The sequence below is a fragment of the Podarcis erhardii genome (assembly GCF_964252035.2).
Source record: "Podarcis erhardii genome assembly, chromosome: 13".
Taxonomy (NCBI): Eukaryota; Metazoa; Chordata; class Lepidosauria; order Squamata; family Lacertidae; genus Podarcis; species Podarcis erhardii.
This window is the reverse complement of record NC_138502.1, coordinates 56,008,840-56,033,789: the sequence shown is the minus strand read 5'-3', so window position 1 is coordinate 56,033,789 and position 24,950 is coordinate 56,008,840. Positions and strand designations below refer to the sequence as shown.

The 24,950-nt window shown below is 45.8% G+C and overlaps 1 protein-coding gene across 1 annotated transcript in view; it reads right to left on the bottom strand.

Annotated features, from left to right (window-relative positions):
• Positions 1 to 7,552, bottom strand: part of LOC309327062 (maestro heat-like repeat-containing protein family member 7) — a gene marked incomplete at its 3' end in the record, with an annotated part of 33,024 nt that extends 25,472 nt beyond the window's left edge. Inside the window, exons 1-3 of the mRNA XM_081836095.1 lie at positions 7,366 to 7,552; positions 4,156 to 4,295; positions 1,887 to 1,913 (exon numbers count right to left, since the gene is read on the bottom strand). Coding sequence (XP_081692221.1) covers positions 1,887 to 1,913; positions 4,156 to 4,251 — 123 coding nt within the window. The 5' untranslated portion in view covers positions 4,252 to 4,295; positions 7,366 to 7,552. The remainder of the gene's footprint in view (positions 1 to 1,886; positions 1,914 to 4,155; positions 4,296 to 7,365) is intronic.
• Between the last annotated feature and the right edge of the window lie 17,398 nt (positions 7,553 to 24,950).

Genomic DNA, 24,950 nt, shown 5'->3' with positions numbered 1-24,950 from the left:
ACCCCTGACAATTAAGTCCAGTCGCAAACGACTCTGGGCTTAAAGCTCATCTCGCTTTAAGGCCGAGGGAGCCGGCATTTGTCCGCTTCCACAGACAGTTTTTCCAGGTCATGTGGCCAGCATGACTAAGCCGCTTCTGGCGAAACCAGAGCAGCACACGGAAATGCCGTTTACCTTCCAGCCGGAGCAGTACTGGCTTCAGCTGGGGAGGGTGGGATATAAATAAATTATTATTATTATTATTATTATTATTATTATTATTATTATTATTATTATTTTATTTACTTGCACTATGTGCTTTTGAACTGCTAGGTGGGCCGAACAACGGGAGCTCACCCCATCGCAGGGATTCGAACCGCCGACCTTCCAATCGGCAAGCCCAAACGGCACAGTGGTTTAACCCACAGCACCACCCGCGTCCCTATTACAACTCTTTAGTACTCCTCATTTGGGGAATTTGAAAGTTGACAAGTTCAGCATGTCCTAATTGCTCTGCCTCCACTGTTGGAGGCAGGAATGCTTCTGAATACCAGTTGCTGGAAACCACAGGAAGGGGAGAGTGCTCTGTGTTCGAATTCTGCTTTCCAGTTTCCCATGGGCATCTGGTTGGCCACTGTGAGATAAGGATGCTGGTCTAACCCAGCAGCCTCATCTTTCATTCTCATGACACACTTTTGTCCTAGATACGCTGACCCTAGGCTCTTCCCACTTTTTTAGAGGACTAATACCTGCACCTGCAGCCTCTTACAGGTGTCCCCAGCCTCCCTCCACAGTAATGTGGTTGGCTGTCACCGGTTTAAAAGGGAAGCCTGTCCAATAGTGGTGGAGTGGTGTAGATGAGTGTGGAGTCTTCTTTTGCCTCAAGGCGCAGGTACTCTGTCTGATTAGATGAACTGCTTTTGTAGATATTTGTATATATATTTAGCTCACAATAATAAATACTGCACTAAAGAACCTAGGACTCTGAGCTTTCTGCTAAAAGCGCTGCGAGGAATTCGTGACAGGGTTATGGGCCCAGCACACTTCTGCTGCGCATGAGTACAGGTGGCTGTTATCTAGCTGTGGGTGCTGGAGGGGAGCTGCAGCAATGGAGCAGTCCAGAGCTGGCGTGCTGCTGGAGAAGCTGACGGCCATGAACTACAGCATCTGGTCAGTCCGCATGCAACACTTCCTCAAGCGTGAGGGCCTGTGGAAAGTGGTGGAAGATCCACCGCAGCCCCCTGAGGAGGATGAAAAGGATGAGAAAGCCTTGGCTATGATCATCCTTGGAATGGACGACAGCCAGCTAGTCTACGTAGCTGATAAGGTGACAGCAAGTGAGGCGTGGGATGCGCTCAAGCTGTCCATGTGCGAGAGACATCTGGCTTGCTGATAACACTGACCAGGAGAACGTACCGGTGTCGGAAGACACCGGGGGACTCCCCGGTGAACCACCTAAAATTCCTTTGGACTTGCTGTGGACTTGATCACGCAAGTACCTTCTGCTATCCGGAGAGCAGAATAAACTCTTTCTTCTTTGAATCAACCTTGGTGTCATTTGGCTTCCTTCCTCCTGTCCCGGAGCAACGCAGACCCAATCAGTGAACTCCAATAAGGCTACAGATCCAATACTCTCTGTGGAAGTGCTGGGTCAGAATGACGCAGCAGTAATGTGATTGGCTGTCACCGGTTTAAAAGGGAAGCCTGTCCAATAGTGGTGGAGTGGTGTAGATGAGTGTGGAGTCTTCTTTTGCCTCAAGGTGCAGGTACTCTGTCTGATTAGATGAACTGCTTCTGTAGATATTTGTATATATATTGAGCTCACAATAATAAATACTGCACTAAAGAACCTGGGACTCTGAGCATTCCGCTAAAAGTGCCGCGAGGAATTCGCGACAAGGACTTACCTTGTTGTGTCCAGGCTTGGATGTCTTCTGCTGGGAATAAAATGAAGAAAAGTGTCATGTTTCTTGTCTAGAGAACAGTTGCCATCTATCTGCCACTTGTCTTCTCTAAAAAAACCCCACATGCCTAGAAATAGACTTCTTGCAAAAATCATTTGGAGTAAAATCTATTGCAATCAATTCTTCTTCTTTTTTAAAGTAACACTCCAAAGAAGATTCAATAAATCCTCTGGACTGGGAGACACACCATTCATTTAAAGCACTTTGTTTCTTGCCATGAACAAACAGAATCTAGGCATTGTGGCTATTACTATTATTTATTAAATTTCTGTACTGCCCTTCATCCGAAGATCACTGGCCAGTTTACAATATAAAAACTCAAAAATACATACCATAATAACAAACAGACAATACCACTCCCAGTATGATTATTTATTAAATTTTCTGTTGCAGAAAGTATTTGCTTGCCTGCTCTGCCAAATGCCCAGGCCTGGCAAATTAACTGCTCTTGAGAGCGAAGAGGAAATATTGGCCATATCAGGCACAATACAGTCACAAAAACTTTTACTGCACAATATCGGATTCTCAAACGTTCCAAGATATCGGGAACGATCAGTTGCAAAAGTTAAAGAAAAAAACATGCAACATTTCCTGGGGTCCAAGTCATCCCACCAAATCAAGTTCATGGATTGGTTCTTCTTCCGGTCTACAGATGCTGCACTGATCGCCTTCTCTGCTTCCCCAAATTTGCCTGGTCCTCTTTTCAAGCCCCACCAGGAGAAAGTCGTCTCTTGCATCTGCAAATAGGACCTTCCTCCAAGCTGGGCTCCCAATAGTTCAGGCGGAGGCAAACACGGCCCTCCAGCTGTTTGGGGACTCCAATGCCCATCACCCCTGACCCGCTGGTCCTGTTTGCTAGGGATGATGGGAGCTGTAGTCCCAAAACAGCTGGAGGGCTGGGTTTGCCTTTGCCTGTGATAGTTCATGGCAGTTCCCCTTCTACATGCTCCCACCAGCCCCAGGCAGCATATGGTCCAGAACATTTAGAGGGCACCAGGTTGGGGAATCCTGGTTCACGCTGCGCAACATCAGACCAGGGTGGCTAAAAATCAATGACCCCCTTTTTAAAAAATGGATTTCTTTGATTTAAATCACATTTTTTAAAAAATTAATTTGGATTTCTAAAATAAAATGCTTTTGGAGGAAAAATCTTCCAAAATATATTTTCTTTTAAAGTTGCATTATAGTCCAACGGCTATTCACTGGGAAGTAAGGATTTATTTTAAGTTTTTCATATATGCTAAAATTCATTCTAAGAATTTTTTTAAAAAAAGTTAACCACATCAGTTAACAAACATGGATATATATGCTATAATGTTATTGTTTTAGTTAAATAAATTGTTTAAATTCTAATTAAGAAAATGGTTATTTTTCTTCCAATAAGGTACAGCAGAAAAGTTGTCCAAATATACAGTGGTAGCTCAGGTTAAGAACGTAATTCTTTCCGGAGGTCCGTTCTTAACCTGAAACTGTTCTTAACATGAAGCACCACTGTTAGAGGTACCGGTTGGTTGCTTGACAGCAATCAGGAAATATGGCTCAAGAGTCGGTTTTCCAGCTTTCTTCTTAGTGATCAAAACCTTCAGAATGCAGAGCACCTCTATTCCATGTCTTGCTCATTCACGGGCAGAATCTGAGAGTGGGCGGCCCTTCAACCTTCCCCAGCAGAGTAATTTCTTGGCGCCCAGTCTGCGCCTCCCCTCTCTGCGCGGAAACCTACTGCGCAAGGAAGGCTTGGGTAATGGGGGACCCCCCTCCTCCCCGCTTTGCTCAGGCAAGGTGTCCTGGCACCGCCTTGCCTCCTCCAACCCCTGCATCTCCTCTCCTTCCTCCGCTGAGGAAGTGCTGCTTCCCACGATCTTTGGGGGCTCTCTGAAATCCACCCGGCTTTTCCCCTCTCGCCCCTGAGCCGATGGCAGTTCTTAACCCGAGGTACTATTTCTGGGTTAGCGGAGTCTGTAACCTGAAGCGTATGTAACCTGAAGCGTCTGTACGCAGTTAACTTATTATACCCCACAATAATTTCATAATTATGTGTCTATGCATTCCTAACAGTATAACCAAATCAGTAGTAAAAACTACTCTGGAAATTTATTATTCCCAAAATGAAACCTTCATCTGGTTGTAAATATTAAGATTATACAAGCAAGAATGTAAAAAGATGCTTTAAATCGATTTGATTTCAATCAAATCCACCCTGCATCACACACACCTGGGGAGGTGGCTGGAGGTGTTGGAGGATGGTCTCCAAAATCTCCCTTTCATCCATCATCTCCAAAGCTTCTCTGACGGTTCTTCCTCCCAGCATTTTCTTACCCACCAACAAGTACTCTAAGTTTTCATCAGAGAGTTCTTCAGAAAGAAAGAGAGAGAGAGAGAGAGGTGAGTAAATGAGGCGGATGAGAGGGAAAGGTACCGTGTTTTTCCATGTATAACACGCCCCCATGTATAAGACGCCCCCTATTTCTGGGCACTCAAAATTTAGAAAATGGGGGCAGATTGCCAAGACTTGCTAAGCTTTTTTGGGGAGGGGTTGCCCAGAGTGGTTGAGCTTTTTTGGGGGGGAGGGAGCCATTAATCAAATTGCACAATTGCAGGCAGGCATCAACCACCAAGTCACCTATCGTCTGCCAGTTGACAACAGCCCTTTCCACAGCAAAGAAATCATAGCTGGGAATCTCTTCCTGGCGGCTACAATCAAGCGCCCGTCCCCCCGCAGCACTCCCCCTGTAGAAGAGGAGCCCCAATTTGACACTTGATTTGGGGGGTAAAAAACCTCGTCTTATACATGAGAAAAGACGGCAAGTTCTTTCTCAGGTGGCTTCTCGCCTGTTGCAATGAGCGGGTGCATGCCATATCTGAACAGGGATCATAGAACTGTAGCGTCTGAGGGGACCTGCGGGGTCACCCAGTCCAACCCCCAACAATGCAGAACAGGGGCAGCCACCCGGAAGTCCCTGCTCCATGTTACACGCCTCTGAACAAGGAGGGGTGGGATGGGGGGGGGACTTCCACCCAGACATCAAGGAAACCAAGAGAGACCCTGACCTTGTATCATAATAATAATAATTTATTATTTATACTCCGCCCATCTGGCTGAGTTTCCCCAGCCACTCTGGGCGGCTGCCAATCAAGTATTAAAAACAATACAGCGTTAAATGTTAAAAACTTCCCTAAACAGGGCTGCCTTCAGATGTCTTTTAAAGATAGGGTAGCTACTTATTTCCTTCACATCTGAAGGGAGGGTATTCCACAGGGTGGGCGCCACTACCGAGAAGGCCCTCTGTCTGGTTCCCTGTAACCTTACTTCTCGCAATGAGGGAACCGCCAGAAGGCCCTCGGTGCTGGATCTCAGTGTCCTGGCTGAATGATGGGGGTGGAGAGGCTCCTTCAGGTATACTGGACCGAGGACGTTTAGGGCTTTAACACTTTGAATTGTGCTCGGAAACGTACTGGGAGCCAATGCAGATCTCTCAGAACCAGTGTTATTTGGTCCCGGCGGCCGCTCCCAGTCACCAGTCTAGCTGCCGCATTCTGGATTAATGGCAGTTTCTGGGTCACCGTCAAACGTAGCCCCACGTAGAGTGCGTTGCAGTAGTCCAAGCGGGAGATAACTAGAGCATGCACCACTCTGGTGAGACAGTCTGCAGGCAGGGAGGGTCTCATCCTGCATACCAGGTGGAGTTGGTAGACAGCTGCTATGGATACAGAAGTAACCTGTGCCTCCATGGACAGCTGTGAGTCCAAAGTGACTCCCAGGCTGCGCAGGGGCACAGTTACCCCATTCAGGACCAGGGAATCCCCCACACCCGCCAGCCCCCTGTCCCCCAAAAACAGGACTTCAGTCTTGTCAGGATTCAACCTCAATCTGTTAGCCACCATCCATCCTCCAACCGCCTCCAGGCACTCACACAGGACCTTCACCGCCTTCACTGGTTCTGATTTAAAGGCGAGGTAAAGCTGGGTGTCATCTGCATACTGATGAACACCCAGCCCAAACCCCCTGATGATCTCTCCCAGTGGCTTCATATAGATATTAAAAAGCATGGGGGAGAGGACGGAACCCTGAGGCACCCCACACGTGAGAGCCCAGGGGTCTGAACGCTCATTCCCCAACACCACTTTCTGGGCACGGCCCAGGAGAAAGGAGCAGAAGCACCGTATAACAGTGCCCCCAGCTCCCAGCCCCTCTAGACGGTCCAGAAGGATGTTATGGTCGATGGTGTCAAAGGCCGCTGAGAGATCCAGCAGAACTAGGAAACAGCTCTCACCTTTGTCCCTAGCCTGCCGGAGATCATCAACCAGTGCGACCAAGGCAGTTTCAGTCCCATGGTGAGGCCTGAATCCCGATTGGAAGGGATCCAAATGGTCTGTATCCTCCAGGCATGCTTGGAGATGTTCGGCAACCACCCGCTTAACCACCTTGCCCAAGAATGGTAAATTTGAGACTGGGCGATAGTTGGCCAAATTGGCTGGGTCTAAAAAAGTTTTTTTAAGAAGTGGTTTAATGACCGCCTCTTTCAGTGGGTCTGGGAAGGCTGCCTCACAGAGAGAAGCATTCACTACCCCGCAGAGCCCATCGCCCAGCCTTTCCCGGCTCGTTTTTATCAGCCAGGATGGGCAAGGATCAAGGAGACAGGTGGTTGGTTTCACTTGTCCAAGCAGCCTGTCCACATCCTCGGAGGTAACAGATTGGAATTGATCCCATGTAACAGCACTAGACAGAACTAGACAGTGCTACTCTCCCGCCCTGTCCCTGCTCCCACGGTGGAGTCTACCTCCTTCTGAATCTGAGCGACTTTATCTGCAAAAAACTTTGCAAAAGCACTGCAGGAGATCTTGGGGTCCCTACCAGGCCCTGGTGGTGCAAGTGGTTCTGATAGATTGTGAACCACCTGAAAAAGTCTCCCGCTGCTGTTTTCTGCATTGCCACTTGGTAGGCTCGACGTTGAGCTCTAGCCCGTGTCCAGTCTGATTCAGAGTGAGTTTTCCGCCACCGGCGCTCTAGCCGTCTCAACGATTCGCCCTCAGCTCTGGGGAAAACCACGGGGCTGTCCAGGCTCTGCAATCAGAGAGGGCGCTTCGGAGCCAGACAGTCAATAGCCCTGGTTAACTCCGCATTCCAACGGGCCACCAGGGAATCAGCCGAGAGGCCACCAACTTGGGATAATACATCCCCTACCGCTCTCTGGAAACCAGTTGGATCCATTAAGTAGCAGGGGCGGACCATCCGAATCGGTCCCACCTCCCTGCAGAGGGGAAGGGTCGCGGAGAAGTCCAGTTGCACCAGGAAGTGATCTGACCATGGCACTTCTTTTGTTTCGCTTTTAGTTAGTGTCAGATCACCAACATCCGTAGAGGTAAACACCAGGTCTAAGACCAAGGGGAACAACCCAAGAGGGATCTGGTTCTGCCTACTCACCTGGGAACGCTGGCCCAGAGTCCTCAAGGCTCTTCTTTTTTGAGGGCCGCTGCTGGCTTGGGTCTTGCTTCACCAGCCCTGGCAAGACTAGGGGTCTGGCCTCTGCCGGTCTGGCCTCTGCCGCTGATGGGGTAGGCTTTGCCAATGCCGGCAGTAGGGCAGGGGCCTCTTCCTCATATGAGGGGTAGATCTTTTGATTTCTCCTCCTGCCCTCTGTGGCTGATGTTGAAGGCTTTGCCAATGCCGGCAGTAGGGCAGGGGCCTCGTCCTCATATGAGGGGTAGATCTTTTGATTTCTCCTCCTGCCCTCTGTGGCTGATGTTGAAGGCTTTGCCAATGCCGGCAGTAGGGCAGGGGCCTCATCCTCATATGAGGGATAGATCTTGTTCTTCTTTTTTCTTTTTAGAAAAAAAGCCATCCTGCAAGATGCAAAAAGATTAGGAATTATTGGGAAATGATTTATAATGAATTGAAAAAACTGTTTAAAAAGACTTTTGTTAAGAAACCAGAAGCATTCCTTCTAGGAATTTTAGACCAAGATGTAAAAAAAGAAAATTGGAAATTATTTATGCATGCAACAACAGCGGCAAGAATTTAATTAACACAAATTTGGAAGACAGAAGAAATACCAACGAAAGAACAATGGCAAGGGAAACTTATGGAATATGCAGAACCGGCAAAACTAACAGAAAAATTACATGAAAAGGACAACAAAGACTTTAAAAGAGAATGGGAACCATTTACAATATGAAGAGGCAACATAAAGAAATGGACTCATTGGCAGTGAACAATCACAACTGTCTACAACAAAAAATAAGACTATATGTATTGAGGAAATTTTGGGGAAACATCAAATACGCAATGTGAACAATAGGGAAATAAAACAAAATGTGAGTACGAGGGAAGTCCAGGGGAGGAGGGTCGAAATATGAAAAATTGTTAAAGATATATTGTTAGAAGTAGAATCCATGGAAAAATCAATACAAAATTATTTTTAAAAAATAAATAGAATCTCTGGATAACAAGTGTCATTTTTAGGTAATCTATTAAGACTGGAATATGATATTCCAGTTTTGATTGCTGGAAATTTAGCAATTGGGAAATATTATCCTGGATATTGACAGAATCTGGGAATGATTCAAAGTATTTGGTATTGTATTTTTATTTGTAAACATTGAAATGAGGAAGTCTTTTTACTCAGAGTGAGAAGGATGACCAAATATTTGACAGACCTGGAAATAGCAAGCTCATGTAGATCCAAGGGGGGAGGAAGTGGATACAGCAGAAGAATATTGTAAAATTTGTGGAGGAAAATGATCTGACATGATCTACTATTCCAGCCTGGTTATCTCTTCCTAATTTTGGGTGCTGTGTTTTATATCTCTTGTGAAAAGGTATTTTAATGTACGGTCAGTAAAAGCCTGGATGTAAGGCCTGCCTTTTGTGTGAACAGTTTTGTTTTCGTTTTCTCATTATGGGTGGATCCCAAGACAGACTAGGTCTGGCTGAAGGTCTGCCCTGAAACCTTGCTGGAAGGATCTCCCCTTGCTGGGCCACTTTGCAGGAGTCGACTCCTGCAGGCGGCTTGTCTTGTGTGCGGGTGGAGGCGCGCTGCCTGCAGAAGTGGACCCTGGGACTAGCTACCTGGAAAACCTCTGTGCCTGAGGATGCCACAACTCCTGTAGCCTCTTCAGGCTTTGCCCTCGGATGGGAAGAGCATTGCACCCGGGAGAGGGAAAGGGGAGTCAAACAGGCACTCAAGGGATAATTTCAGAGAAAGAGCTTTATTTCTATCATCTGGGCTTGGTAGAAGGAGCTAGTGTGATAACTTCACAAACAAGCACAAGTTCACAGCCATTTGCACAGAGCATATATTCCCCTCCAGTTCCCTCCCCCTTCTCCCCCTCCTCAGGAGTCCTGCCTCATGAGTTTCCCTGAGCATGAACAGAAAGCTCCTGTCCTGGGACTCTTGGGACTCTTGGCGCCCTTCCCAGGAAAGGGGGATGAGAAGCCAAGGGGGTTGAGAAGCCTTGCGTTCAGCGTGTCCAAGATGTGTTGCAACTGGATGAGATAAGACTCAGTTCCCAGACCTGCTTATTCCTGGCATTGACAGAGCCTATTCATTAGCTTTTTGAAGGCTTCTTGTACTGATAAAAAATAACCTTTTGCTTATGCAGCAGCATCTTGTGAGAAAGCAGAGAACAGCAGAGAAAAGCTGTTGTAGACGAGAGAAAGGGGAAATTTGGTTTTGAGGCCTGGGGTGACTTTGGGCCTAGGGGGGTCACCTGTCCTCACCTCCTTCACTCCCTGGCTTCTCCCCCCCCCCCCGGAGAAAGGGGAAGGCATGGACAACAGACAGTCGCTTCAGGACACCGATCCGCTTTCAAGAAGCCGGCGCATGGGAAGAGCCGCACCCCATCAGCTTCGAGCAGTACCTGTTCCGCCTCCAAATAATCATTTGGGCTTCTGTGTATATTCCCAGGTTGTACTTTCAGTTAGTTGGAAAGGGGGGGGGGGGCGGTTCTCCAGCAGATGCAGGAGTGAAACGCTATCCCTTTTGTTGTGTTGAAAACAACAACTCATCAGTGGGAGCCTCAGCTTCTGATCCTAAGGATGAGGCTAATGCTTCTGGTCCTATCCCTGAAGTTCTTTTATAGGTACTGAAGATTGACTGGATATTCTGTTTATTGGTTTGGTAATGCTGTGTGTCATTTAAAATGTGGTTGAACAACTCACACCGCTCATGTGATGTCTCTGGGAAGTCAGCCCAAATCACGGCCTGTACCGCATCCCAGACAAAAAGGGTACGTGAGCCTTAAAAACCCTTTTGGATCTCTATCCCAACAGAACAGCTGCATTATTTCTCTGGGAAGGTTTTAGTTTAGGTTTTAGGATCCCAGTTGCCTTGCCCCCCAATTCAGGTGACCCACCATATCAGAAGTCAGTTAGAGAGATGCCCAAAGTGGCGCGCAAGAAAATACTTAAAGAAATTAAGGCAGGGAGGGCAGCCGGCCCCTTTTCTGTCCCTCCCATAGAGGGTTTGCATATCTCCCCATTAGGCATCGTCCCCAAAAAGGCACCCAGTGAGTTTCACATGATTCACAACCTATCCTACCCAAAGGGAGGGTCCGTCAATGATGCGATACCTCAGGAACTTTGCTCTGTGAGGTATGCCTCATTTGACCAAGCGGTTAAACTTATTCGCAAATTTGGAAAAGGCGCGTTGCTGGCGAAATGTGATATAGAGTCTGCTTTCTGACTCCTGCCAGTCCACCCGGAAGTTTTCCGGTGGCTGGGTTTTAAATCTGACGGGGCATACTTTGTAGACACAGAACGCGGGTGGCGCTGTGGGTAAAACCTCAACACCTAGGACTTGCCGATCGTATGGTCGGCGGTTCGAATCCCCGCGGTGGCGTGAGCTCCTGTCGTTCGGTCCCAGCTCCTGCCCACCTAGCAGTTCGAAAGCACTCTTAAGTGCAAGTAGATAAATAGGCTCCACTTTATAGCGGGAAGGTAAACGGCGTTTCCGTGTGCTGTGTTGGTGCTGGCTCGCCAAAGCAGCTTCGTCACGCAGGCCACATGACCCGGAAGTGTCTCCAGAGAGCGCTGGCCCCCAGCCTCTTAAGCGAGATGGGCACGCAACCCCAGAGTTGGACGTGACTGGCCCGTACGGGCAGGGGTACCTTTACCTTTACTTACTTTGTAGACAAAGCAATGCCTATGGGTTGCTCAGTGGCCTGTGCAGCCTTTGAGGCATTTAGTACCTTTTTGGACTGGGCGCTTCGTTTTAGAATAGGCTCTGAGGGTGTGTCGTGCTACTTGGACGACTTTATTCTCGTAGCTGATAGTAGGCATAAGTGCTCGGCCCTTCTAGAAGCCTTCACATCTTTAGCAGGACAGCTGGGAGTACCTTTGGCTGCAGATAAAATGGAGGGCCCCGCTACAACTATGGTTTACCTAGGCATTGAGTTGGACACAGTCGCCCAAACTTCAAAACTTCCTAGTGAAAAAATGGTTGCGCTTAGGGACCTCATTCAGCAACTTCTCCCTCTAAGAAAAGTTACGCTCAGGGACTTCCGGGTTAGCGCCATCGTCTAATGGCGGATTCCCTCCGAGCTCCGGAGGGAACCGGCTCCGCAGGATTGGGTCTTGTCCGCGGCAGCCACGCGGGGACCCTTAAAAATCACAAGCGTGGATGCCTGTGAGCGTGGTGACTCGGCGGGCACCATTTGCGCCCCCCAATCTGCAAAGGAGCCTTTTTAAAGGCTCCGGAACGGGGACGGGGTGCGGTGCGGTGCGGTGCTGTGAGTAGACTGCTCCTTCTGCGGAGTGAAGCCGCAAGCCATTGTCGGAGAGCGCTGACTTTTTCCTTGGAACAATTGGACTCTAAAGTAACAACCCGTGAGTAGTACGGAAATTGGAATTTAAAGAAAATTTTGTTGAATCAGGAACGAGCAGGGAAGGGTTAAAAAGGAAGTCCGCCCCCCCCTTTGTAAATAACCTAAAGCAAAGGACCTGCTAACTAAGGTCGAGAGAATCTTTTCTTTCTTTTTTCTAAAAGACTTTAACTTTCACGTTCTGACATTATAAGAAATTTTACTGGAGGATAAAAGATTAACTTTGGGAGCTGAAGTCCCCCCCCCCCCCGGACCCGGGAGCGTCCTGCAAGAGAGCCTGTTGATGAAGTATTGAAGAGTTTGACAGCTGTCAAGTTAGCTGTCAGAAGGAAAAAGAGAACTTTGTTTCTGTTGTTTCTGCTGGTTATATTTGTTACAATTTGTTGAAAATAAGGAAGGGCTGATACAAACTAACTTGATTTTTGGATTTGAGCTGAAAGGAACATTAAGGAACCAAAATCCCCCTAGAGGGGGTTTAGGGACATTACAAGAATGGCTGGAGGAGGGAAAATCGAGGCTGAATTGGATAGAACATTTGTTCTCTTGGGAAAGTTACAAGGCCAAATCGATGTTTTGGCTATAAACGTCACAACTTTGGACTTAACAGTAAATAACATTGTTGAATCTGATAAGGATTTGAAGCAGGAAGCCCATTCAATTAAACAAATAGAGAAACTTGAGAGCCATGAGAATATGGAGGAGATATATGTTGCCCCTGAAGAAAAGGTAGGAGCAGCTGTAATTTTGCAGATGTTAAAGGAGAGCTGCAATTTGAGGCCTGACATGATGGCAACAAAGGAAAATAAAAACCTGATGTGGAAAGTCTGGCCTGAATTGGAGAGCGGAAAACTGAGAGATCTCCTTGTGTGGAGATCTGAAGACCGACGGATTATAAATTTGATTAAGATGGAAGTTGAAGCTTTGGGGACATTTGGATTTGAAAGGAGTATGAAACAAGATTTGGAGTACCCCATAGACTTTACTTTTAAGTATGGGGATCTGGCTGGAAGAAACATGGATCCTGTTGGGCCGGAGCCTCTCCGAGATTTGGGGTTTAACATTAAGGACTATCAAAAAGACCAGCAGAGAGGAATTGAAAGAGATTTAAGAGCCTCGGATGTGAGATCTCCAGGCTAAACAGTATATTGAGACTGATGGACACTTGTTGGGGACTGAAACCGGGAAAGGGGTGGGTGGAGTTTGGGAATCCAAAGGGTATATAATTATAACTTGCTCTGTTTTTATTTTGTTTTGCTATCTGTATGGAAATTGGGAAAGTTGTGGAAGGGAAATTTTGGTCGACTTTAGGAAAAATGTTTAAGAATGAGTAATGATGTATAAGTATTGAGGTTTAAGTTTGGATAAGTTAAAATTGGTTTCTAAAATGGTCTAAATTAAATGAAAATAAGGTTTGCAAAAATAAATTGAGGAAATGGAAGGAGGAAAAGTAAAATAGCAACATGCTAAAATTAAATTATTAAGTTAAAGTTGAGAAATAAGTAATAAGGACTTGCTGAGTTAATAATTTAAATTGGAATACAAGAAGGGGAGGTGTAAGGAGGTCTGAGAAACAAGTTAAATGAAAATATGTAACTGAAATTTTATGTGTTTTTAATTGTTTTTTTAAGAATTGGATTTTTGTATTTTTGTTATTTTTGTCTACTTTTGTTTTTGTGTGGTTTTTTGAAAATGCCAATAAATATTCATTAAAAAAAAAGAAAAGAAAAGTTACGCTCAGGCAGATTCAGCCGTTGTTAGGCCATTTGAACATTGCTTGCCGGGTGGTTTCCCCAGGCCACCCATTTTGCGGCTGCCTCGCGAGGTTGTCAGCAGGCTTGCGGTCACCCCATCACAGGGTTCGCCTATCTAAAGAGGTAAAATCCGATCTGGAAGTCTGGCTGAAGTTCTTGGAAAGGTATAATGGTGAAGAAGCAACCGTTGGAACGCAAAGGCAACGCGGCCAGTACCAAATGCAAAGGGGTAGCGACAAAGACGTGTCCTTTTAAGCCTCCCTCCTTTTGCTCCACCAAGCCCCCCCCAAACGTTAAAGGTGCCCCACCACCCTGCGAATGCGGCTAGAAATAAGAACCCCCAGCCAAACCTGATCTGTCGGGCGAGCTGTGCGCTTCCAAGTAAAAGGACTAAATGGCGATGGGCTGGCGTTGAACGTGCAAACCGCGTTCCGCAAAGCTCCGCTGCAGAGAAGCCACCCAGAGAGAACAGAACACCCGGTCGATGGGGTTTTCCAGCGCAGTTTCAGCCCTGCTGTTTCGGAGCTAAATGGCTCTGGTGCCGAAGCGGCTGCCTGGAACACGGGTGGGCTTGAGGCAGGCAATCTGATGGGAGGCACAACACCGATGCACGGGTAAATCCAAGTGAAAATCGATCACCGAAGGAATTGAGATACACAGCCTAAAGAAAAGGTAAGCAAGAGACAAAACAACATTAATACAAACCAAAGCGGGATGGCTGGCCAGGTGAAAAGAGGGTGAGCCCCGGCCGCGCCGGCCCTAAATAGGGCAGGCTACGCCCCCCCAGCCACCCAACTGGCTGGCTGGGTTGACGACGCAGCTGGGATTCCCTCAGTCTCACGGGGGCTGGAACCAGCCCCCGCGCACAAGGAGTGGGCATGAAACCCACAACCCCAACTCCTCGCCAGGTTCGGAAGTGGCTTTGTTGTGTTGAAAACAACAACTCTCATTTGTGGGAGCCTCAGCTGAAGGTTGACTGGATATTCTGTTTATTGGTTTGGTAATGCTGTATGTCATTTAGAATGCAGTTGAACAACTCACACCCCTCATGGGATGGTGTGATAGGCGCACATACAAGATCAGCACAGGAAGACCGACCTGAAGCCATTTTGTTTTGTTTTTTTAAAATATATTTATTTGTTTTTATAGAAAAAGAAGAAACACCAGAAAAATACAGAACAGCAAAAGCAATCACAGATACACATCAAGAAAAAAATAAAAAATAAAAAATAAAAACTCCAATTTTTAAATTCATGTTTACAAAACTTTCTTTCTTGACTTCCTCACGCCTCCCTTTTTTGTGTTCCTCTTTGTCCAATCAAATACAGCAAATCCTTACCCTCTTTAAAAACTCATTTCTAATTATTAAAATCACTTCTATTATGTCTCCGATCTTTCCTCCTTATGTTTAAACACCTTTAGCATATTGTTTACTTTTGACATAATATAACTTTAGTCTTTCACCCTATTTCTATTGCATTTTTGCATACTTTTTAACACTGTATCACTAATGCCATATTATTTTTATGTCCAACAACATTTTAGCATTCATAAACTTTGCAGTGTTTCTGCAGGTAGTTCTTTAACTTCTTCCAGTCCTCTTCCACCGCTTCTTCTCCCAGGTCTCGGATTCTGCCAGTCATTTCTGCCAGTTCTGCCAGTCTATTACTTGCATCTGCCATTCTTCCAAGGTGGGCAAATCTTGTGTCTTCCAATACTTTGCAATAAGTATTCTTGCTGCTGTTGTCGCATACATAAAAAACGTTCTATCTGTCTTTAACACCAATTGGCCGACTATACCCAAGAGAAAGGCCTCTGGTTTCTTAAGGAAGGTATATTTAAATACCTTTTTCAGTTCATTATATATCATCTCCCAGAAAGCCTTAATCTTCGGGCACGTCCACCAAAGGTGAAAGAAAATACCCTCAGTTTCTTTACATTTCCAACATTTGTTATCAGGCAGGTGATAAATTTTAGCAAGCTTGACTGGGGTCATGTACCACCTATAGATCATTTTCATAATATTCTCTCTTAGGGCATTACATGCCGTAAATTTCATACCGGTGGTCCACAATTTTTCCCAGTCAGCAAACAAAATGTTATGACCTATGTCCTGTGCCCATTTAATCATGGCTGTTTAACTGTTTCATCCTGAGTGTTCCATTTCAACAGCAAGTTATACATTCTTGAAAGGATCTTAGTTTTAGGTTCTAACAATTCTGTCTCCAGTTTCGATTTTTCCACCTGGAAGCCCAATTTTTTATCCAAATTATAGGCCTCCCTTATTTGATAATAATAAAGCCAATCTCGCACTTTGTCTTTTAATTTCTCAAAACTCTGCAAATTCATTTTATCTCCTTCCTGTTCTAATATCTCCCAATACTTCGGCCATTTGGCCTCCATATTGAGTCTTTTCAGAGCCTTTGCTTCCATGGGTGATGTCACAGCCACCCGAGGTCCCAGCTCACAAGAGACCAAAGTCCAGTCCAAGTTATGTACAAAAGGATTTATTGAAGATCATTGTAGCCATTACATCCCAACTCCGTGGCTCCGCATCTGTTACCCTTAGATGTTAGAAGTCCCCTCTGAGTCCGTCCCTCCCCTGCACCAATTTAAGAGGCTTGTACTGCTCCACCTTTTCCTCTCTTTCCTTTTCCGCAGGGTCTTCCTGCCCCCCTGTCTTCCCTCTTTCCGGGACTCCCCAGAGGCTGAGTCTTCTCCCGCCTGCTCCCCCCTCCTTCGTGCTTTGGCACCAGGCTCCTCCTCAGAGCTCTCCTCATTTCCGCGCGCCTCTATATTTGAACTTGGCGCGCGTACGTTGCCTCTGACCTTCCTTTCTACAGTTACGCTGCTCTCGGTACTACACTCCTCCCTTTCAGGCAGGACGTCTTGCTCCGAACTCCTCCCCCTTCCTCCTTCCTGTCCTGCTCTTTCTGACACACTGGCAACTCCCCCCCCTCCACTCCTTTCTGACGGGGGAGCTGGTCCCGCTTTGCCACTCCCACTGGGGATTCCCTCTTCGTTCCCCTCTTTCTGACTGCTTCCCTCTCTATTGCCCCTTGGCCTGACCAGGGGGGCTCCCTTCTGGGAATCCTCTGATTCGCTAGACGGACTTTGGGACAACCTCGGCTCGTTGTCGTCCTCTTCCTCCTCGCCCTCGCTCTCTGTCTCCTCTCTCCCTAAAACCCTGACAGGTGACAACCACCTTGGGGTCTTATTTTCCAATAAATCTTTGTACCTAATCCAGACATTAAACAATGCTTTCCTGACAATATGGTGTTTGAAGTTTTTGTGCACTTTAACCTTGTCGTACCACAAATATGCATGCCATCCAAAAGCATTATTAAAGCCTTCCAAATCCAAAATGTCAGTGTTCTCAAGAAGCAGCCAATCTTTCAACCAGCAGAATGCTGCTGATTCATAATAAAGTTTAAAGTCCGGCAGGGCAAACCCCCCTCTTTCCTTCGCATCAGTTAATATTTTAAATTTTATTCTGGGCTTTTTGCCCTGCCAGACAAATCTAGAGATTTCTCTCTGCCACTTCTTGAAGCAATCCATCTTGTCCACAATCTGTAAAGTTTGAAACAAAAATAACATTTTTGGCAATACATTCATCTTTATAACTGCAATTCGACCCAACAAGGAAAGCTTCAAATTAGACCATATTTCTAAATCTTTTTTAACTGGACCTGAAGCCATTTTGATTCCTAAACTGAGCAAATGTTTTCTCTGCAAGGTCAAATTGGAAAAGCCTCCCCATTGTCTTTTCCTTCACAAATCCTGTCTTAAGGGTATGTCTGTGTTTGAATAGGGTGAGCCTGTGACCTGGCTCAGGAACTATTTATCATTACAAAAGACTGGCCAGGCTCCCCAGGCAATTCAATCAAGTAACCTGCCAGACAGGAGATAAACAAGGACAAAAACAACATTAAATTTCTGTTTAGGCCGCCTTTTCTGTGATGTAGGTGTGATGTATCTGAGGGGTGGCCTTAGGTTACACCCCTTCTGTGATGTATGTATGATGTTCCAGGGGTGGTCTTGGTCTACAGGGTGGCAATTTCAAGAGTCCATGTAAGGCCTTGCGCACCATTGTTCTGGGTTCCTCGTCTCTCCTGCGGGTGAGGGGAGCACCCTGTTGCAACAGATCAATAAAGATCAAGCTTACTAGCTGCCTTGCTTCTCAATATTCTCTGGTTGGCCTCTGTTATCTTCTCCTACCAATAAGGAACCCATGTAAGGACTCTATATGGGCTCTTGGATACCCCATAAGGAAAAAGGGCCATTTTTATTTACAACAGAGGCTCTCTGGGAAGTCAGCCCAAATCACAGCCTACACCGCATCCCAGAGAAAAAGGGAACGTGAGCCTAAAACGTACAGGGGAGGGAACCAAGCAAGCTGTTAAGGGCCAATTCTCATTTACTGCACCCTCATGGTAAGACCTTGGGAAAATGCCACCTTTTCCCAGACATGAGCTATATAGAGCATGGTTATTCCTCTTGTGAAATCAGGGAGACTTTAATTAGTAAGGAATTCCATGAGTAGTAATGATACCACCACAAATAGCTCTGAACAGGCCTCTGTCTCCAATTTCTACATTTTACCCTGGCCAACCCCTGAAAGAGCTGAATGGTTCTGGCTTTGGAACAAAATTCTGCCTAAAAGGTCCTTCCTGGGGTTTTTTTATGATGTTAGCCGCTCTGAGCCCGGCCTCAGCCGGGGAGGGCAGGATACAAATAAAAAATTCTCATTCTTATTCTTATTAAAAGGGAACACAAATGTCAAGTTAAAACTAAATATACCACACTGACTTGGGGGAGAAAAAGAAAACACACTCACTCTCTATGGAGGTCGCTGTGTACCAGCGTTGCTAAGGGCCCCCAAGCCCCTGGAGACATGAGGTCACAGCACTATGACAACAGAATGCAATGATGATGTCAGTGGAAAGGAGACCTCTTGCTCATCTCTTTTTCTATTGACATTATATTTGCTGATTTATGATCCGGCAAACCTTCATCGAAGATGAACTAAGAACTTCTTAATGGATTGAATATTTTAAAAATTAATTCTCCATTAGTAACATTCCAATGATAACAAATCAAATCAATTCTTGCCACATCATAATACAAACAATAAAGCAAATTATACATTCCAAACTAAAAATTTTGGGGAGGCCTTTCCAAGTTCTCGCTGTCGGGAGAAAGTTTCTTTCACTTGTTCCTGCGTTCTTCTCTCTTGTTTCCCCCCAGATTCAGCTAGGTAGACCAACTACCTACCTCTAAGGGGCTACGGTACAATTTTTTAATTTTTTGGAAAGGATTCTTTTAAATACTTTTCAGGACTTTTTTTAAAAAAGACTTGATTCTTTTAAAGGGATTTTTGGAAGAGTTTTTTAAATATATTCCTCCCCCCCCCCATTTCATAATTCTGATCTTCCAGTCATTTTAAAATATCCTTCCTTCCAGAACACTCTCCTGTTTCTTAGTCCAAATTCTAATAATTTTTGAAGAGCTGAGTCCAGGGTGTCGTACATTGTCCTGGGCAAAGGTGGTTGGCATTGCAGGGTAAATATTAGGCTCAAGTGGCATCGCAAATTTTGCACACAGTGATCTCTAGGATAAGCCAGGCATGTGTTGCACTGGGACCTATAGCACTGTGTTTAGAGGTCAACTACAGTTCCCATGATTCTCGGGGGGAAGGAGTCATGTGCTGTAATGTTATGGCATGTCCACAGCCACTAACAATAACCAAAGTGAATAGTTTCTGATTAATTTCTGATTAATTGTCTTGTCTCAATTATATTTTTAGAGTTTATCATTGCAATGGTGAGCTAGATACTGCAGTTTTTGGTTGTGGTGACCTGCTATTTGATATAATTAGTTAAAGATGTTTCTATATGTAACAACAGCAGCTAGGATTCTATATGCGCAGAAATGGAAGGAAAAAGAAGTTCCAAAGAAGGGATAAGTGAGATAATGGACTATGCAGAACTGGCAAAATTAGCAGTTTTGTGGGCAAATAGGCCTTTTTCGGATTATAGTACGCTGAACTCGTAAGGAGGATTTGAGCTATGAGCAACGTAAGTAATTGGATTATAATACTGGGGTTATGATTTGACAAACAGAAGACGGGGTGCAGCAGGAGAGAAACAACTCCATGGAAAACAGGGTGGGAAGTTGACGAAAATTAAGAGAAAAGTCAAAATTGTGTTTTGACTGTATATGATTTTTAAAATATTGAAACAATAAAATATAATTGTAAAAAAAGAAGAAGTTGTAACCATTTTTAAGCTTCTGGGTAGGCAGCCTCAGAATGGCTTGCAAATGTACTTTGAAGAAGCCAGCTTTGGCAGAGGCCACTGTAACTTCAATGCCAGCCCATAATAGGCCTTATGGTAGATGGAAGCTGGGCTCTCTCCTGGCACCTCGGAATTCAAAGAGGTCAGCTCAAGCCCTGCTGTTTCCTAGCTCAGGGCGCCATATCACCAAAGTCTACCCCTGGGGGTTTTTTCATAGAATCATAGAATCATAGAATCATTGTGTTGTGACGTGGGGTTTGTGATTTCAGCTCTCTTGACATAATATGCTGGCAACAGTTCTCTAGTAACACTTCTTTATTAAAGCAACAAGGCTAAGACCTGAAGAGGGGAGAGCTACATTTATAGGGACAGGGAACTAGCTAGAAAGGATACATTTTGGAGGGAACAATATCAGGCACTCACAGTCCTGCCTTTTGGAGGCAACCAATAAGACAGAGGATCCAAATACAGCAGCTTAAATGAACCAATAGTAGCTGTACCCTCTGGAACCAAAAGGCAGTTACTTTACCCTAATGCAATTACAGACAATAATAATACAGATATAAAATCATTTGACTCAATACACAACACATAGAATCATAGAATCATAGAGTTGGAAGAGACCACAAGGGCCATCGAGTCCAACCCCCTGCCAAGCAGGAAACACCATCAGAGCACTCCTGACATATGGTTGTCAAGCCTCTGCTTAAAGACCTCCAAAGAAGGAGACTCCACCACACTCCTTGGCAGCAAATTCCACTGTCGAACAGCTCTTACTGTCAGGAAGTTCTTCCTAATGTTTAGGTGGAATCTTCTGTCTTGTAGTTTGGATCCATTGCTCCGTGTCCGCTTCTCTGGAGCAGCAGAAAACAACCTTTCTCCCTCCTCTATGTGACATCCTTTTATATATTTGAGCATGGCTATCATATCACCCCTTAACCTCCTCTTCTCCAGGCTAAACATGCCCAGCTCCCTTAGCCGTTCCTCATAAGGCATCGTTTCCAGGCCTTTGACCATTTTGGTTGCCCTCCTCTGGACACGTTCCAGTTTGTCCGTGTCCTTCTTGAACTGTGGTGCCCAGAACTGGACACAGTACTCCAGGTGAGGTCTGACCAGAGCAGAATACAGTGGCACTATTACTTCCCTTGATCTAGATGCTATACTCCTATTGATGCAGCCCAGAATTGCATTGGCTTTTTTAGCTGCCGCGTCACACTGTTGGCTCATGTCAAGTTTGTGGTCAACCAAGACTCCTAGATCCTTTTCACATGTACTGCTCTCAAGCCAGGTGTCACCCATCTTGTATTTGTGTCTCTCATTTTTTTTTGCCCAAGTGCAATACTTTACATTTCTCCCTGTTAAAATTCATCTTGTTTCTTTTGGCCCAGTTCTCTAATCTGTCAAGGTCGTTTTGAAGTGTGATCCTGTCCTCTGGGGTGTTAGCCACCCCTCCCAGTTTGGTGCCATCTGCAAATTTTATCAGGATGCCCTTGAGTCCATCATCCAAGTCGTTGATAAAGATGTTGAAGAAGACCGGGCCCAAGACAGAACCCTGTGGCACCCCACTAGTCACTCTTCTCCAGGATGAAGAGGAACCATTGATGAGCACCCTTTGGGTTCGGTCAGTCAGCCAGTTTTGTGGGGGGGGGTATTTTGTTGAGTGCTCTCTTGTTGCCACACCTGCTCCTTGTATTTGCTCCTGACCTGAGCACAAGGAGACCCTTTTGTTTCTGGCGGACCACCTGATACAAGCGTTTCCTCACATGTGCAAGCAGACAAATACCTCTGCGCATGCGAAATGCTTTGCTCTGCCTCCATGCTTCTGAATCCCAGTTGCTGGAAACCTCAGGAGCGGGGAGGGCTCACGCGCTCGGGTGCTGCTTGCTGGTTTCCCACGGCCATCCGGTTGGTCACTGTGATAACAGGAGGCTGGACTAGATGGGCCATTGGCCTGACCCAGCACAGCCTTTTCTTCTGTTCTTAAGCAACCATAAGGCCTGATTGAAGTGGAAGAAGGTTGCGCTCCATAGATAGAGGGGCATGGAGCTGAGCGTGGCTGCGAGGCAAAAGGCAAAAGGCTGGGGCAAGGTTTTGGAAAATGCTCCATTCAGTTCTGCCAAGCTTCACCTGCCGTGCCGCTTGCCTGTACATTTGAACTTGGCGCGCGCGCCCAGCCGGCAACCTTCCTCCTGACCGTTCCCCCGCTCTCCGATGGAGGCGTGGTCAATTCCGACTCATCTTCTCTCGCTGGTGGTGAATGCGCTGTCCCCGATACCTGGGACTCCTCCCCCCCACTGCGCTCTGGTGGGGAAGCTGGTCCTGATTTCCAGCTGCTGCTCTGGGAATCCCCGCTGGCCCCTTGCTCCTGGGGTTTCCCCCTTGGGGCCCCCCTTGCCCTGACCACTGGCGCCCCCTTCTGTGAATCTTCCGATTCGCTGGAGAGGGACCTAGAGGCAACTCTGACACATACACTTTGCGTTTTCAGGCTCAATGTGCGTTTACACCAAAGAAGACTTGAAATAAGCGACATCCAAGATTCTTCTATGTAGATGGAACCTAAAACAGCCGGTTTATGCTTTGTTTAGGCTCATTACACTTTGCTTTGATATGTGTGTGAATGAACACCGAAAGAACAATTAAAGCTTATTCGTCCTCTTTCTATTGAGATGGAACCAAAACTCCTATGCTTAATTTGGGCTGATAAGATATTTTTCACTTTGTGATTTTTGGGTGAATGTGTATTCTAACCCCAAAAACAACAGTTGGAAATGAGCTTTATCATCTTCTTTTTATGTAGATGGAACCCAAAACTCTTTTGCTTTGGTTGGGGGAGATTCTGGTGCACACCCAATAAACACCATGCGAATTGAAAGAAGGCCAATCAAAGCTTATTCGTCTTCTTTCTATGCATATGGAAGCAAAAAGACGCTTGTTATTTTGGTCTCATTACATACACTTTGCGATTTCTGTGTTAATGTGCATTTACACCAAAGAAAACGACTTGAAATACGCGACATCCAAGATTCTTCTTTCTATGTAGATGTACCCCAAAACAACCTCTTTTGCCTTGTTTAGACTTATTATACTTCGCTTTGCTATTTGTGGCTGAACAACGAAAGAAAAATGAAAGTTTATTCGTCCTCTTTCTATTGGATTGGAACCAAAAGACCTATGCTTTATTTGGGCTGATAACATATTGTTCACTTTGTGATTTTTGGGTGAATGTGCATTCTAACCCCAAAAGCAACAATTGGAAATAAGCCCAATCAGAGCTTTATCATCTTCCTTTTATGTAGATGGAACCCAAAATGCCTTTTTGCTTGGGTCGGGGGCGATTCTGGTGCACACTCAAAAAACACCATGAGAATTGAAATGAGCCCAATCATAGCTTAGTCGTCTTCTTTCTACGCATATGGAAGCGAAAAGACAGTGTTTTCTTATTTTGGTCTCATTACATACACTTTGCCATTTCAGGGTCAATGTGCATTTACACCAAAGAAGACGAAATCCAAGATTCTTCTTTCTATGTAGATGGAACCCAAAACAGCCGGTTTTGCTTTGTTTAGGCTCATTACACTTTGCTTTGATATGTGGGTGAATGAACACCAAAAGAACAATTAAAGCTTATTCGTCCTCTTTCTATTGAGATGGAACCAAAACTCCTATGCTTAATTTGGGCTGATAACATATTTTTCACTTTGTGATTTTTGGGTGAATGAGCTTTATTATCTTCTTTTCATGTAGATGGAACCCAAACCTCCTTTTTGCTTTGGTTGGGGGAGATTCTGGTGCACACCCAATAAACACCATGCAAATTGAAAGAAGGCCAATCAAAGCTTATTCGTCTTCTTTCTACGCATATGGAAGCAAAAAGACGCTGTTTTGTTATTTTGGTCTCATTACATACACTTTGCCATTTCAGGGTCAATGTGCATTTACACCAAAGACGACGACTTGAAATAAGCGACATCCAAGATTCTTCTTCTATGTAGATGGAACCCAAAACAACCGGGTTTGCTTTGTTTTAGCTCATTACACTTTGCTTTGATATGTGGGTGAATGAACACCGAAAGAACAATTAAAGCTTATTCGTCCTCTTTCTATTGAGATGAAACCAAAACTCCTATCTTGGATGTCGCGTATTTAAATTCGTGTTCTTTGGTATAAATGCACATTGACCCAGAAATCGCAAAGTGTATGGAAAGAGACCAAAATCACAAAACACCGTTTTTTCGCTTCCATAAGCATAGAAAGAAGAATAAGCTCAACACCATGCGAATTGAAAGAAGGCCAATCAAAGCTTAGTCGTCTTCTTTCTACGCCTATGGAAGCAAAACAACAGTGTTTGGTTATTTTGGTCTCATTACATACACTTTGCGTTTTCAGGGTCAATGTGCATTTACACCTGTCAGGGCTGCCCCAGGTCCCAGCTCACAAAGGACCAACGCCAGTTCTTGTTATATACAAAAGTCTTTATTGAAGTTCAGTTTCTATTTCAAAGCCATGGTGTGCAGCTCTACGTCTTAAACTCTAGACCGCCGAAGCTCCGTCTGAGTCTCCTCCCCCCAGACACCAGTTTAAGACTCTAGCCTTGCTCCACCTCTTCCTCTGCTCTTTCCTCCTCTGGGTCCTCCTGTCCCCTGGGGTCTTGCCCTTTCTGGACTCTTCTGACGCTGAGTCCCCTGACTCTTCCCCCTGACTCCGGCGGGCTTTAGGACCTGGTTCCCAATCCGGGTTCTCTGCTGTCCCACGCGCCTGTACATTTGAACTTGGTGCTTGCGCCCAGCCAGTGACCTTCCTCCTGACCGTTACACTGCTCCTGTCACTGCTTCCCTCTTCGGGAAGGCTAGCTGGACCTGACTTCCCCTCCGTTCCCTCACTCTCTGATGGAGGCGTGATCAGTCCTGCCTCATCTGCTCTCCCTGCTGGGGGAGACGCTGGCCCTGATACATGAGACTCTTCCCCCTCACTCCGCTCTGGTGGGGAAGCTGGCCCTGATCTCCAACTGCTGCTTTGGGAGTCCCCGCTGGCCCCTTGTTTCTGGTGTGTCCCTCCTGGGACCCCCCTCGCCCTGGCCATCGGTGCCCCCCTTTGGGAATCCTCTGAATCACTGGACAAGCTCATGGAATCTCTCGGGCCAC